This window comes from Aphelocoma coerulescens, chromosome 7, assembly GCF_041296385.1.
Source record: "Aphelocoma coerulescens isolate FSJ_1873_10779 chromosome 7, UR_Acoe_1.0, whole genome shotgun sequence".
NCBI lineage: Eukaryota > Metazoa > Chordata > Aves > Passeriformes > Corvidae > Aphelocoma > Aphelocoma coerulescens.
Window position 1 is genome coordinate 29,659,231 of NC_091021.1, and position 16,265 is coordinate 29,675,495.

The 16,265-nt window shown below is 38.7% G+C and overlaps 1 protein-coding gene across 16 annotated transcripts in view; it reads right to left on the reverse strand.

Moving 5' to 3' along the window:
* Nucleotides 1-16,265, reverse strand: part of MYLK (myosin light chain kinase) — a 197,772-nt gene that overhangs the window by 72,078 nt on the left and 109,429 nt on the right. For all 16 annotated transcript variants that reach the window (XM_069021101.1, XM_069021100.1, XM_069021099.1 and 13 more), the window contains 5 exons: nucleotides 11,399-11,536; nucleotides 10,597-10,794; nucleotides 9,169-9,415; nucleotides 1,388-1,468; nucleotides 141-1,030 (listed from right to left, as the gene is read on the reverse strand). In XM_069021101.1, the coding sequence (XP_068877202.1) occupies nucleotides 141-1,030; nucleotides 1,388-1,468; nucleotides 9,169-9,415; nucleotides 10,597-10,794; nucleotides 11,399-11,536 (1,554 nt within the window). The remainder of the gene's footprint in view (nucleotides 1-140; nucleotides 1,031-1,387; nucleotides 1,469-9,168; nucleotides 9,416-10,596; nucleotides 10,795-11,398; nucleotides 11,537-16,265) is intronic.

The following is a 16,265-nucleotide window of genomic DNA, read 5'->3' on the forward strand; positions in this document are numbered from 1 at the left end:
AAGAAAGCTGCATCTGGGAATAGTTACTGGCACAGGACTTAAATAAAGTATTGCATTACCTTTAATGAACTAAATATTATTAATCAAGAGCCAGATATAACAGTGTGCCATCCAGCTGGCTTGTAATGCAATTAATTTACCTTCTTGGGAGATGACAGTGGACTTTGATGATTTGATGGCTTTGCTATCTAGAGTCCAGGTGACAGCTGCAGGAGGATCAGAGGAAATCCGACATTGTAAGACCAATTTTTCACCATCAGCTACTTGAGCATCCTGAAGCTTCTGTGTAAAGGAGGGTGCTGTTCCTTTGCTTGCTGGTGGTTTGCTTGCTGGTGCTTTGTTTTCAGGTTTTTTCCCAATTATTCCACCATCCACCACTGCACACCCATGTTCACAGTTTCTGTCATTCTTCTCCTCTTTTTTCACTGCTGGTTTGGCAACAGGGGCTTGAGAATTGGGGGTCGCATTCTGGGCTTCAGAGTTGGTGCGAGCATTTGGTGCTGGGGTGCCAGCGCTGCCATTCTCCGCAGGTGGCTTTTTCTTGGAGCCCAGCACAGACCTGAAATCTGTAACTGCAGGTTTAGGAGGTGGTGCCTTCTCTGGCAATGGGGTTTTTGGGGTGCCCTTCTTGGCCAGCACAGAGCGGAAGTCCACCTGCTGGGGAGCATGGACTTTCCTCTCCTCCTCTGACAAGGTCTTGGGTTTGACCTGCCGCTGCAGGTTTGCTCGGAAGTCCATTTGCTCAGCTGGGATTTCTTTCAGTTCCTCCTCAGAAAAACTTTTGGTGCTGACTTTCTTGCCTAAAATATCACGGAAATCAAGTTGTTCAGCTTCCTGCTGCCTCAGGCTCTCCTCTGTGTGCTCCCGAGTCTCCACTCGCCTCTTCAGCACGCCTCGGACGTCTTCCTGCTCTTCCTCAGCTACTCTGGTTACACTGCTGTTCTTTTTGAAGCCACTTGTTCTACCAAATGTTAGTTTACCATGATCTCCACCATCTCTTTGCTCTCCAGAGCTGGCTGATTCCCTCCCACTATGATCCGAAAAAGAAAAGAAAGAGAGCCAGGAAAGGGGCTGGTTTAAAACTGTCAGGGAACAATCTCAGAGCAGGAACAAAATGTGTTTATAGAAGGGGAGGTTGATTAGAGGAGCATACTCCATTAGTTTATTGCATCAATGATGACTTCAGGAGCCATATAAGGGCACAAACAAAAAAGATCTTCTCCACTCTGGCTTGGTAAAATGTGCTTAGCTTGTATGATGAAAACAATTTGTTAGGTCACATTTGGGGATTAGGTTGAACAGCAGCCAGCCTGGGTCTGTAAGGGCAGGGAATTAACAGAGCAAAAAATAGAACCCACCCATGCAAGTCCCTGGGAAAAATACTCACTCTCTGAGCATTTCTGCTGTGGAAGCTGAACTCTCCCGCAGCATCAGAGACACCTGGCAGCTGCATTCTCCAACTTGGTTCCTGAAATATTTAAGTGAAATCAGAAAAACAGGGGTTTCTTCCTCTGCAACTTGCCTGAGCTAAGTGATTGTGTATTGCACTAAAGCAGCTCAAACCCAGTGTGGCATTCTTGTTTCCTATGCCCAGCATTGTGGGGATTGACTGAATGGATTTGGTCCCCTTATATTTGGAGCCAAGATAACTCAAATAGCTTTTACTGATCTGTTGCTATCTGCACTGGGAACAACATACTCCCTGAACAAAATTCAAAGCAATTTACAGAATGAAGCAGCTGCAAACAAACAAGCTAAAGGAAAATAAATACAAAAGCTGGAAAATCAAGACAGAGGAAAGGGCTATTTTGCAAAGCTGAAAATCTTTCCAACTCTGCCTACTGTTTATTTATTCAAACCCCAGCTCTTAAGTTTTCTAATATTAAGATATTAAAAACAGGGTCTCATTTCCTTCCCTCCCCTCTGGCCCAGCCAATCACCAAAACCCATCTACATGGATTGCTCCAGCCTGTACATGTTTATATTAAAAAACATAAAAGTGTCACCATATATGGTGCTGAGTAGTTATTCTTCCTTTTGCAGAGGAATACCACGGATGCCTTCTGGAAAGGGCTCCCATTAAAGAATTCATTTAAAGTGCTCCCCGCTCCCCTGCAGCTCCCTCCCTCCAGCAGATATATATCATTCTTCTAGCCCCAAACAGCTCTTCTCTGCTTAACACAGGACATGCCAAAAGCAAAATTTAACTCCCCCAGGGCAGCAGTTGTGTAACTACTGCCACCATTCCCCTGACTGCTATTAAAAAACCAGACTTGAATTGATTGAGGACTAGAGATATCTTTTATTAGTGAGCACACTTCTGTCCTTCCCAGTGTAAGTATAAGCTTGTAAATGGACTAGAAAGTCCTGGATTATTTGTCTTTTTTGAACAAAAATAATTTTTGCTACTGAAAACATTTCCTGGACATGAGCAAAACACATGTGTGTTGGAGGGGAGGAAGGAAAGAGAGGCAGGTTTTCCCAGCTGTGTTCTGCTTTGAACTTGCTAGATAAGAGCACCTTCAAGTTCACTTAGCCCTGAAGTTTAAAACATGGACTCAGGATTGTTAGCGTGCCATAAATATATTGTCTGGCCTGGTTTTTAAAGCATGGAAATACTTTCCTAGATATGGTACTGTTTGGGTGAGGAAAACCCTATAATTTCACCCATTTTTAACTTGCAGCGAAGGAAAGATAATTAACACAGATCACAGAATCACAGATTCAGCACAAAGCTTTGTCTTTATAGGAGCAATTAGTGCCATCACCTTCTCAGACAGATTTCCCTTGATTTCTGTTGCTTCAGAAAAAGAAACAGTGGATCAGCCTAATATGAAAACTACAAAGAATTGGGGGGTTTGATCAAAATAGCTGGATTTCAAAGTAAAGGCCCTGCTGATAGAAGTGTATCTTATTTGACCTTAAGAGCACTAACAACAAGAAACCAGGGAAATGTTTTTAACACTTTTATATCCAGAAAGTCAGAATATGTACACTACAAACTGCTATTGAAGGCAATCCATGAGGACAGCATTGAAAGCCACAACCCTCATTTCCTCCAATACAAAAAAAATAGATAACATCTGAGTACCAAACAGAAACTGTCCAAAGGGCAGGAGAGGATCTAAGTCAATGCAGAGAGTATTCAACTCAACCCTGCACTGGAGACATGCCATTCTTACTCTTATGGGTGGCCTCCATTTGGAAGCAAGAGAAATAGACAGAAGTCAAGACAAATGGAAAGATAAATAAAAAAAATAGCACATCACCTCCTCCCAACATACTGATTGGCATAAAGTTATGGCAGGGTACCAACATTGCTGAAAACCTGTTGTTTTCAAATTATGCATTTCAAACCAGCCCCTTTTACGGCTATAGGAAGTCATGAAGTTTTTTCCCTGCTTCTCCAAAGTTTTTAAGGAAAGAAGACACACTCTGGAACTGCTCATTCACCAGTGCTGCAAGGCTTTAACAGGCTGTTGGCTTACCTGAAGATCCCTCCTGTCAGGACTTAAAACCAGTCCAAAGTTGACAAAGGACAAGCCATGCATGCTTAAGTATAGACAATTTGCAGAGTACATTAAATGTTGACGTACCCCTGCTCAGCTTCTGTCATGACTGTCTGGCAAAAAATATTTGTCCACAAGAATTGTGTCACTGGTGGGAGAGGTTGAAGTAACAGAGACAGCACTGTCCCAGGAGAGGAACTCAGGGATACTGAATGTGGTCCAGACCACTGTGAAGAATGGTAGCATTTCTGCAGAACCCATTTCTGCAATGCATCTTTCCCTCTGCAAATTCTTCGCATATGCAAAGAAGCAAATAAGGCAGGCAAAGTAAATCCTTCTAAAGCAAGCTATTTTTCACAGGGTTTGAAAAATAAAGGAGGGGGTAAGAAAGTAGGAGAGCATTTTGTTCTTTCTATTTTTAAAACCTTGGGAAGCACTTACAAATTATGGCAACAGTGGGACATACAAGTACCTAAATGGAAAAATGATTCACAAGGTAGTTTTTTGATATGATTACTGATTCAAGTGAATGGCTGAAAACCAGACTAGTGGACACAAACCTTGAGTCTGTGTCTGCTCAAAAGTGTAGCATTCCTAGGGCAAGTCCTGTTCCCAATGAAATCAAACTGATGATTTTAGGAGTAGGGAGAACATACTTTCATCTTTGAATCCAGTGGCTGTGTCTAAAAAGGTAAAGTTAAAAACACTGACCCACCTTGGAGATCACAGGATGGAAAAAGAGAAACAAGCCAAGAAAAATTAAGAAGGATTGAGTGATTTAGATACCAATTTCAATCAAGAATAATTCTGGAACCTCAGTAAATATTTTTACATTTACACAATTTTAGAATCTAGGCAAGACAAAGATGCACAGGGGCAGTTAGGAAAAACAGAGCCTTGCAGTACATGGGAACACCTTCAAGTCTTTCACACCTCTGCTGTTTTGAGTCTTGGCAATAGCAATATTACTGGTGCAGCTTGAGGTTCTCTGTGTTGGCATTTTATCAACAAAACCCTAGCCACAGACAGATCTTAGTGGCTCTGTTATTGTGGAATAATAGTAGACATGGATAAAACCTATGCTTAGTAGCTTTGCTGTGAAGAAGTGCCTGGAAGTGTTGACTTTTGCTGGACTGCTCTGTAGAATGCTCATACACAAGACTTATCTTTAAAATGTCAAGGAATAATAATAATAAAGCCCACCAAAAACAAATAAAACCCCAGCTGCAAAGCCTGAGGCAATTTTAAAAATAGCTCTGTGTCCTATTGTGGGATCAGTTTTCCCTGGAATGGCTTTTATGTTCAAAATATCTTGAAATACTAGTTTCTTGGCAGAACCTACTCAAATATTTTCACTGAACCTTAGATGAGACTTATTGTCTGCATGTCCCTAGGAAGCACTCTCTGGAGGAACAGGAAAAAAAGCACTTGTAATTATACTGGGGGGATGTACTGAAATTTCCTACCAGCCTACCAAGTGTGAAATAAATATTGCAGAGTAAATTACATTTTTTCAAGAATGAACTGAAAGGGGCAAAGAAGTTGATCCCTACTTTTAGCTGGTGCTTCAGTGCAGGTAATGGCAAAGCCTCAGAAGGAAGTTTTGCAGCTTTTCTGTGAGTTAAATGCACAGTCCCAACTCCATGAAGCTTTTGCCCCAAAGAAAGCAACTAATCTACTGGATCACAACTTTAGCTGATATAAAGCAGAGCAGTTCTACTGGCTTCAAAGAGGATGTGCTGATTTACCTCACTTGAGGGTTTTGCCAAAAGCTTTTTGTGCTTGAAAGAACAATAATTTCATTTGCATTTTACAGCACTGAGTGGGAGAATGGAACAAGAAAGGGTCATGGTTTTCTTTTCTAAAAATAGACAATGTGTTGATAGGAGAAAACAGGGTTTGCAAACTGAATTTTACAGAAAGACAGAACTGTATTTACTGTTTAGTGTAATGAAATGTAATCTTAGGAGCCCTTTTCATATAACCTAAATTGCAGAGTATTCAAGGTACCACTGATTTGTAAAATGAATGTTTTTCCCTGATTTTAAGCAGATTATCAAAATATCTAAATCAATACTAATCAACACTAACCAAGCTTTTATGGAAGACGGAGTGGGGGAGAAGAGAAATATTTAATATCCGAGAAGACAAAGGTTAACAAAGCAGAGGATTTCTTTAAGGAACTGCAGGATGATTTCTGAGGTCTCTCATGTTGACTGTATTGCCATAAAGATAGAGGTTTTGCTCAACAAACAGAGTCTCTGTCCAGTTCTTGCAGGTTTTTTTGTTTATCTCTTTATTTATGATGTACACTCTGAGTGAAAGAATGTAGAAAAGTCATATTGGGATAACAGGATACCAGCAGATGCATCACTGGAAGGATGCAAAGAACAGGAGGGAGAATAGATATCTATGTTTTTATGAATAAGGAATAGGATTTTTATTTTCCATTTTAAGCATTTTTCATGCTGTATAGTGTCCAGATTTCAATAGATGATCTGCAGTATTGGGTGAATCTCTTCTTCTTTTAATATTTATGCAACACTCTTTCTCTAGGCCTGAGACATAACAGGCTCAATGAAACATTATTAGGACAACTAAAATGAAAGATGCAAATGTAGAGGAATCATAGGCTACTCTGCTAAAAGCCAGACTTAGAAGTCTGCTAAACAGTAAAAGGCAAAGCAAAGATGTATTCTAAATAACACAAGATGGTAAGACAGAAAGCAAATGAGCAATTACGGATGGATCACACTAGGATCACACTGGGCTCCCCATCCTTGTCAGCCCACTCTAATTAAAGAAGAAAGAACCAGCAAGAAACAAACAGATATTTTGTTAAACCCACATTTTTAAGACCAGAGTTTTAATTCGTGAGCACCCAACACAAAAGGAGAATTGTGGAGGTATTAGGACAGAATTTAGAGCCTAAGAATAATGGAGAAGAAAATTGGAAAATAAATAACACTAGTAGGAAACCATGCCCAGACTAAATTAAGAGAGTTAGAGAAGGAATGACTCCCTAAGAGCAGCTATGTAACCTGCTTCTAAAATTAATATGTGAAAAGGAGGTGCACATTTCATTTGAAATGAAAATGATTATGTTTAAAAATAGCCTACTGTCTCCTCTATAAACTCTTCAGTGAATTGACTTGTGTTTTCTCCATTATTCCATATTTTTAATGGACTTTGTAGGAGTTTTTGAGAGAAAGACACAAAACACAGCTCTCTTCCTCTCAGATATTGTTAAAACTGTTTCTGAATATATAAACAATTCTCAATCAAGTATTCAAGACAAATGCAGCCAGTTCAACAGCTATTTAGACAAGACTATTTAGTACTGAAAATTATTGTAACTCTATTGCAAACTTGAAGTTACACAGCTGACTTTTGGCTCCTTGGATATGCCTGAGGCTGTTACCTCTCTGTTACTCATAGTACATAATCAGTGCCTAAAAACATATGACTTTCTTTCCCTGAACATTAACTGGAATTTTACAAATGACAGCAGGGTAAAATGAGGTATCAGCATTCCCTTTGCTCTAATTGCAGCACAGCTTTACTCATTACAAATTAGAAAAAGCCAACATGAATGCACTGATCTTTGTGAGATCCCCAGCTATTTCTCCAGTGAAAGGATTAGGGAATAGCTGCAACTAGCATGTAATCTGCTGTGTTGCCTTCTAGCTGCAACTTTACTTTTTCTCCTTCCCTTGCTAATTTTCTGAAATAATTTATTTTCTAAGTGTACATTCTAGAGTTATGATATTGTCAGGCTTCCACTTTGGAAAAAGGTCTCCAGTGATGAATTTGGCCTGAGTGATCACCAACTACAGCTGATCATTATGGTCGACTTCCTACATCAGTCCCAACAAAATCCTCCACAAAACTCTCTTGGCTCTCCTTTATCCTCTTTCATTCTTCCCTCCCTGAAGTTTTACTGAAGTATCTCATTCTCTTCTCAGTTCAAGTGAAACCACTGGCATATCATAAGAGAAGATGCCCATGCCCAGGGCACACACACTGAAGTGTGGAAATGTGCCAGCAGAAGATAGCAATTCTCACAGTTTCTGCTCTCCTGTTGAGGTTGGTGACCTGAATGAAATTGAACTGGCATTTCTAGTCCTGCCAGAGGTACCAAGTGGTAGAAACACCCCTGATGCCCAAAGTAAGATAAATGCAAGGATTTCTGTAGACATGAACCTGCACAAATCAGCATTATGAATGTCCTAGATGACCTGGGCCAGTTGCAAACAAGCCAGTTATGAAATGAGCCAGTTCACAACTTACTGCAGACTCCAAAGGGCCTAAATCTACTGGAGATCTGATTTGCAAGAAGGTCATAGCACATGCAGCTGTACCTATATAAATGTTATTAATAAGACTTGAAATTAAGTGTAGAAAAATGTTATTATAGGAAATCTTGATATTCAACACCTATAACTTTCTAAGCCACCCTTTTCTGGTGAAAAGTGAGTGACTCATCTGACTTTAAATACTAAAATATACTACTGAACTTAGTGTCTGCCTGTGATAGTCTATGAAAACATACTTTTGAGATAGGAGGCATCTACACAGTGACAAATCCATCATTTGGGCCACACTGGCTGGAAAACAAACTATAACTATAAAAAATTAAACTTATTGTTTACAAGCTAAATAGCTTGAGTTTATTAAGAAATTCCCTCCCTCCTTGTATTAAGAAGATACGAGTAATTTATTTGCAAGTCGGCAAAGGACAATTCAGACTACTGCACCTGGACTAAAAAGTTAGTGTGTGGAGCAAACCAGATAATTTTCTTTCAGTGTAATGCATTCAAATGTCCATGATGACTAAGTAATTTTCATAAAGAAAGGCACAAACATTAGCCAAGTAAAGCAACTACATCTATGCACAGTAAATAGCCTGGAATGATAACATCACCTTGAAGTTTTACACTATGTTTTCTACAGCCACATAGGTGATGTGTAGTCTTCACCATTGGGGGTGGAAAATGCTGTGACACTTTCTAAAAGGTAAAGAGGCAGCAAATATGATTCTTCATTTAAAGGATAGTTATTTTACCAGAATGAAAAAATTAAATTCAAAACAACTCTTCCAGATTTTTGTATGAATGACAAGATGTTCAAAGCATCAAGGTGCCTTGCTTCAAAGATACATCAGCAAAAGGAGACTAAAACTTGCATATAAAATTCAGACATTTCAAACTTGGCCAGGAAATACTTTTTCCCCTTAAAGGTATGGATCTTATGTAACAGCCCTCCCAAGTCAGGTTGTTCCCATGAAAAAGGCATCCTTACAAACACCTAGAGAGATGCCAAACATGATGAACAATAGCTCCAAACGTAAGACATTGATTGTGGTTTTCCTTGCTAGAAATTGCTTCCCATACTGCTGCCACAAAGCTTTGTTCTTCAGGATCCCAAAAAGAAACCATATTGCTTTGTCCTTTTTTTCTGACTCTTCTAGTGTTTCCTCTTTTCTCTTGGAGTTTTAATAGTTCTTTTCAACCCTCAGAAATATTCTGTTCCTTCAGCACCCTAATGTTTCACATGAATAGGATGGAACTCTTGTCTTCTTCAGGTGGGAGTTCCAACTTGAGGGTAAATACAGCTAATTGGTCAAAGGGAACAACCTTCTATTTCACACCAAACATACCTGAGCTGAATTTCATATTGCCCTGCATGACGAGACTGCACATTCCTCAAGACCAGCGTGAAGATGTCTTCATTTTGCAGGATTTCACACGCTGTTCCTGGTATTATTTCTTTCCCATCTTTAAACCAGTGAACAGTGGGGAAAGGATCTCCAGCAATGGCACAGGATATCAGGACATTTTGCCCAGGAGCTGCTGTCACTGATCTCGGTTTGCTAATGAACCAGGGCTGAATACCATCCTGAGGTTCTGTAGTGTACAAACACAGTTTACAGATCAGAAGAAAATGCCAAGCTTGAATGTCACCACTAAGCCAACTAATTTCACAGGAAGCAATCACAGGCAAGGAAGGTTATTTTGAACATGCAGGGTATAAGTTTTTAATCTGAAAATAAGTCAGGCTTTAATTTTGGAAGTAACTTTTGTTCATACTAAAATTAATCATTTACTTGGCACTTTACTGGCTCAGTCCAGGCTTATATTAAGAGCAAAATGAAGGGACTTTAAAGCTGCCCTAAAAGGAATCTTGGAGATTTGTCCTTAGACAATATGGGTAGGAATAGCTTTAAGGGCAAGTAACAGTACTATGACTGCTGTGCAGTTGAGAGCTCATGTAATAAATCATCATTAACAACTGTATAAAATTGCATTTAATATAGAAGACTGACCCTGAGGTTGGATCTCAGGGGAGATTGGAGGAGAGAGGAAGGTCTGAATTCAGAGCAGACAGTGACAACAGACTAAACAGCTCTCTCAAACACTGCAGATAAGATATTCTACATTAAAAATAATAAAAGTCTCACAATGATTTCTAATAATTTTCATTAATGACTTTGAGGAAATGTCAATATTCAGTAATACTAGAAGAAGTCCTTGTCACAAGGGTAGTGCATGCCCAGTCACAGGAAGTTTGTAGGTACTTGAGTGTTTACTGTGGGGTTTATGTCATGTGAGGAGATTCAAGATCAAATTTTTGGCAGGTAGTTCTCAGATTGCAGAAATTGTGTCTTTCTTACCTGCTACCACTACAGTGCTAACATTAAAGCCAGGATACCTAGCTCCTAGACAGCTTTTCCAAATACTAAGGGCTTTAATTAGAAACAAAAACATATTAAAAGGTTTACTTTAATCCATAGTTAAGTAAGCCTGATAGTTATAATCTGAAGCTGCACTTAGCAGAAGTTTTGCTCAGTCCCTGAAATAGGACTCAGGAATGCATTTTTGAAATAGTAACATAATGTTCCAGAGTGAAAAGATTTTTTTAAAGTTTCTTCTACTCAATATCCTTTTTAATTCAGATGGAGTGAGAACCTGAGCATCCTTTGCAACAAACCTTATAAACACTCATGTATTTTAAATAGACATTCCTCCAGCACATTAGAATAATAATTTTCTTTCACCATTTTGTAAGGCAAAGAGGAACTTTATACCTTGAACTGTCAGTGTAGCCTGTGTTTGACTTTCTCCTACTTCATTCCAGGCTTCACAGGTATATTTGCCTGTGTCTTCGGGAAACACCTCCTGGATGTACAGACTGTACTCACTGCCTTTCTTCTCAAAGTGGAAGTCTTCTGTCTCCTGGATTTCTTTCCCATTATGCAGCCAGATAATTTCAGGAGGTGGGTTAGCTACAAAATAGGAAGCAACAAAAATCTGAGACACACAAAATCCCATTATATGTTAATTAAGAAAAGGAATAACGTTGGTTGTTTTTTTGCCACCTGATTCTGTATTTTCATCTTCAAAATATTCAGGAATTTCTATTATTAACTCTTTGAATGCTGAGTAATGTGGAATTGTCTTATTATGGTTAAAATACAAATGAATAAGGGAAGCATGAATACAAGAGAGAGGGAGAATGAGTTCTAGACACCATGAAGATGGTTATTAAGAGTTTCTGATACCAAAGTTCATACCAGGACTGCTCTTTCTGCAGCATTAATCTTGTTTGGTTCACAACAAAAGCTATTATAAGTCCACTTCAACAAGAGGATGCATATTAAACTTATTATATCATTGCAATTAAGAAACACTTCTACAGGTCTAAACATGTTAACAATGGAAAGTGTTCAGCCTCACTGAAGATCAGATTAGACAAACCTAGCTTTTAAAAAACTGATTCCTAGAAATATTGTTTCCAAATGCAAAGACACCTGCTAAAAATATGGAAAAACCACACATTTTGCAGCAGGATTCTAATTTTTTAAGTAATACTATTCTATAGCTACACACCTGATACCTCCACAGTCATTATCACTTGACTTCCATCCATTACTTTGAGGTCAGTCAGGCCTTTAAGGAAGACGGGTGCAAAAGTCTTGTTTAGCTTTGCAGCCTGTGCACTTTCTGCCTTCTTGCTGCTCTTCTTTTCTGTGAAGTCAAAAAGAGAACAAAAGGGGTCTCTTACTGGAGTTTTCATTACAAACTTTAACTGAGGCCTTAGGCTCAACATGATTTTGAGACAGTGGTTTTGTTTCAGCTCTCAGAAGGTAAAAATAACTGAAACCACCCAATACAGCTGCATTGCCTTACCAGTATTCCAAGCAGAAAGACAAGAAATAGGAATGGAACTGTCCTCCTTCCGAGAATCCTCTTAAATCATTGTTATCAGATATCAGAGAGTATCACTGAGAAATTACACTCATTTTCCCCAAGTATATATATGCTCAGGTGAAAAAAAAAAAAAAAAAGAAAAGCAACCCAAAAACTTGTAACCAAAAATTCAATGCCTTTAATCACTGCTAAATGAATCTGAAAGTCCTAGGGGATGTTACAAGTTGCCATTGTCATGATTGATGAGTTACAAATGTCAACTCACAGCAGCACAGGATTTGCAACTCTGAAAGAAATTACAAACCATTTAGATTGTTAGATGGTCAATATCCAGTAGGTTTGAGTTCACCACACTCCTCTCCTGTACTTCACTTAGGCAATTGATTGATGATGGTAAAGACTAAAACCTGACGTTATCAATATATATCACTAAACACACTGTTGGATTAGGGCCTTTAAAATTTCTTTTTGCCTTTGAGGCTGTACAATCAAATGCTGAGGGAATTTGGAATTAAATAATTCACTCTTGAAAATCAAATCTATCTGTGATATGTTGTTTCCAGTAGCCACAGTGGTTTCCTCTGTCTTGCATTCAGAAACGAGAAACGAGACCATTTAACTGTGATCTATATGGTAAATCAGACCAGGAAGTCTACTCCTGCCCTAAAAACCTGAGCTAAGACACTTCTGAAGCCCAAGCAGTGATCATGACCAAATGTAAAAAGTCATAAATATTTACTGGTCACTTGGATACACTTTCTGTTTGGTTTAGCTTGTGTTCAGACCTCTTACGTCTTGCCTTTAAAATGCCAACCCTACATTCTGTCCACACATGAAAATATCTTTATTTTCTTTATTCCTACCTTCAAGATTTTCAAAGGATTATCAAGCACATCCAAAACAGTTTTACAGTAACAGAAAGTGCCAGGCTGGAGAAAAAACACAATTCATAAAATTAGTGATTAGAAAAAAAGCCAGCATCTCACTGAGCAAGCCCACTGAACCTCCTGGAGGCAAAAAGTTAAGTTTGTACTGGGGTAATTTGAGCTCAACATAAATGTGGACGCAGCCTGGATGGGAAGTTTCTCCTCTTCTCTAGCAAAGCTTTTTCTAGCCAAAATCTTGTCTCGCTGGCTCATGTCGCAGGTCTTTTCTTGGCACTGAGCAGTGAGACATTGATGCATGTGAGAATGGAAATATGGGACCTGAGCGAGACCCATTTGGATTTGTGTTATGGAAGCACAACTCTGAAGTGCTGGATTCACCATCAGACCACACTGATCAGTCTTAGGGCTTCCCACAGCACCTGCTTGGAAGTGACTAATGCTGTACAGAAAGTAGCCAAGAAGTTGGGTGAAACTCATCCACAGAAGTAAACTCCTGTGGTTCACTGTAGCCCTCTGTTTTGTTATGTTTACTCAGAGAAACAGCTTCAAACAACTGCTGTACTAAGCAATATCAGCAGATGCTCCTTCACTGCTCTAATACCTTGCAGGAAATTGCTTCGTCCCTCAAAGCGAAACTTTGTCTCACAGTGTGGGAGAAATCCATATAATGAAAAAAAAAAGGAAGAAAAGAAGACAAAGAAAGGAAGAAAAGGAAAAACCAAAAAAAATAGCAACGCAGGAAAGAGACATAGGGAAAAAACCCAATAAAAATATGATTTAAAAAAATGTTCCTGTTATTCTTTTTTACTGAAATACTTGATAACACTGCAAATCTAGAGGGCAGATATGCAGGAAGAGGAACGCAGGGAAAGAAAAACAAAAGCAGAGGTGTGGCTCTAGATCAACAAAGAAACAGACCTGGTGTCTGATCAGAAAAGTTCAAGTCTTCAGAGAAGGACAGATAAAAGAAAAACAGCAGAACCAACTCCCACGAAATTTAACAGTGACCAGGTGGTTCTAGCAGAAATTCTCCCAAAGCCTTGGTACAAACAGCATTAAGTCTGAGCAGCACTCTACATCCCTCACAACTGGCTCTTTGATCTGTTGCACTCACATGCCTTCTACATGCAGTCTAAATAAATGGATTTTTATAATCATGGAAAACAATACAGTATAACAGCCTCAGCTTATTAAAAAGAAATGTGTGAGCAACTACAGAAGAAGCAAACCAAAATAATTTCCCATAGGGAATTTTTCAGCAATGCTAACTTCTCCAAAATATGTGCTGAAGACATAAAAGATCCAGGTACTGGAATAAATCCACCTTCTTGCACAGAGCTACATAAGCATTAAATGGAAGCAAGCAAATAATTCACAGTAATTGCATATATGAATCACAAACCCAAAAATTGTAGGCCTCAATTTTTAAAGTTATCTCAGGCAGATGTATCCTATGGTAGTGAGGAGACCTCCTGGTGTGAGGGACATCAAGATTTACTGGGGTGCAGGTATCTACTCCAAAAAGAGCAAACTGCCAGACTTAAAGGATGAAAGCCAACTCGCCATTGCTACTGATCAGTGCTCGCTCTTTGTAAGGGAAGCTGTCGAACTGAAATGAAGGGGGCCAGAACCTGCCTCACCACTGCACCAATCTTACAAAAATAGTAGTGCTTGCACTAAATTTAAGCACTGCATAGGTTTATGCTGACCTACTGGATGAAGACCAGTTCTGTGCTTAAACAGAAACTTAGGATGGCAAGTATTAAAAAAATAGAAGTCTGTGGTATGTGAGTAGTAAAAAACTTTAAAGAATAGAGCTTCAATACAAGAAAAGTTTCTGAGAGACTAAAGAGCTGTTTCATTGGGGGGAAAGAATGTAATCATGCAGAAGAACATTAAGATGGATCATTAAGTCTAAAATATTGAAAACTCAAGGCTTAGTCCTGGGACAGAAAAGAAAAGCAGCTTTCTGAAAACATTCCTATCCTTGTAAATGTACCATATAAAATGCACATACACTTTGATTTAGTCCTTGAAGTATTACCTGATTTCTCAATACCTGTTGTAAGGAAGGAGTAAAAAACATCTCTCTGTGTATAGCTGGTGTTCTTTGGAGCCCAGAAATGAAGACATTTCTTTACCAACAGATACAAAAATCTGTTGGATATAAGAGCTCAAAAGCTAGAAGCTATCATGGCTAAAGCAACCAGTATCCCTATAAAAACCTGTGTCATCAAGGATACAGTAAATATATGGCTAATAAGTCTGACTCCCCGGCAACTTGAATAGGCTTTCTTCAAAACACAAGCATTCCCCCATACTTAAAAAAAATATATTTTTAAAGGGGATCTCTAATCCTATGCTACTGTTGTTTAGAAGTGTATGTTAATCAGTAGCATTTTGTACCAACAACATAATCAGAATATCACAAAAATCATCAAATATTTCTTAATGTAGCAGCAACAATTAAAAAGACTTTAGTTCTAACCCATAAATGCTATTTGTTCATTAAGAAACCATAGGGGCTCATTTAATGTAATTTTTCTTCCTTTACTTAAAATTTGATGTTATGGATTTCTAGACTTAGAAAAAATTAAAATTACCTATTGACAACTTTAGTTTTTCAAAGATGTTTTACACAAGACAAGACACTCTATTTTAGTCCTGTTATTTAGTCTAAAATCATTGCATTTTCTCAGAAGGGATTGATACAATCATGCAGAGGCCAAATTAAAAAGCCTGAATGTCAACTATTTTCAAATTCTTCTGAAGCTTGTAAATGCTTTTAGTTGTTTGTTTATGACATAGCAATATGCAGTGACTCAGTGTTTGTCTGATGAATGCTTTAACATTTCACAATTTTATGATGAAATAGCAGTGCTTTACATTTTCACAGTTTATTTTAATATATCTAAGGGCTCTTTCAATTTTAGCCTTACAGCTCTTGTTTGGAAAACAGCAATTAAATTGATTTCGGAGTGAAAAGATGGGATGCTGATCATTTGAAATTAAGCAAATACCTCTTGTTCCCATCTATGTCGAAAAGATACTGTGTGATTTTACTTCTTTTTGAAAACACCTGGCTAATTCTTTTGACAGTAAAATATTTAAAGGAAAACCATACACAAAACCCCAGGAACTGTTTGCAAAAGGGTGGCTTCAAAAAGTGCAACAACCATAGAAGTTCACATTCCCTGGCCACAGCTAGGTGCTTTCTAGTTTCATACATCAGGAACAAAATCTATGACTTACACCAGGAAAATAGTAGGGAAGAAGATGAGAAAACAAATAAGCAAACTGCACAGAAAGTCCTGGCCAGGATTAGGGCTTGTGTTCCCTCATTCCTCCAAAGTCCCTTTCACCACACAAACTCTGCTGGGGTTCAAAATCCATACACCCTCAGGGGGCGCTGGCTTCAGAGCCCAAAGCAGGAGGACAGAAGGAAAGGAAGAAGACAGAGGTAAAGCTCCCAGCTGAGATAGTGCAAGTCACTGTGCTTCTGGCTGACACATCCTCTTTCGTAACACTGCAGGGTATTTCTGCTGCCAAAACTACAGACAATAAAAATACAGCACATTTGGCACCAGAAAGGAAATCTGGAACCTAAGGAAAATTTTGCCTGACATTAGCATAAGGGCATGACTTCATTATGTATCTAT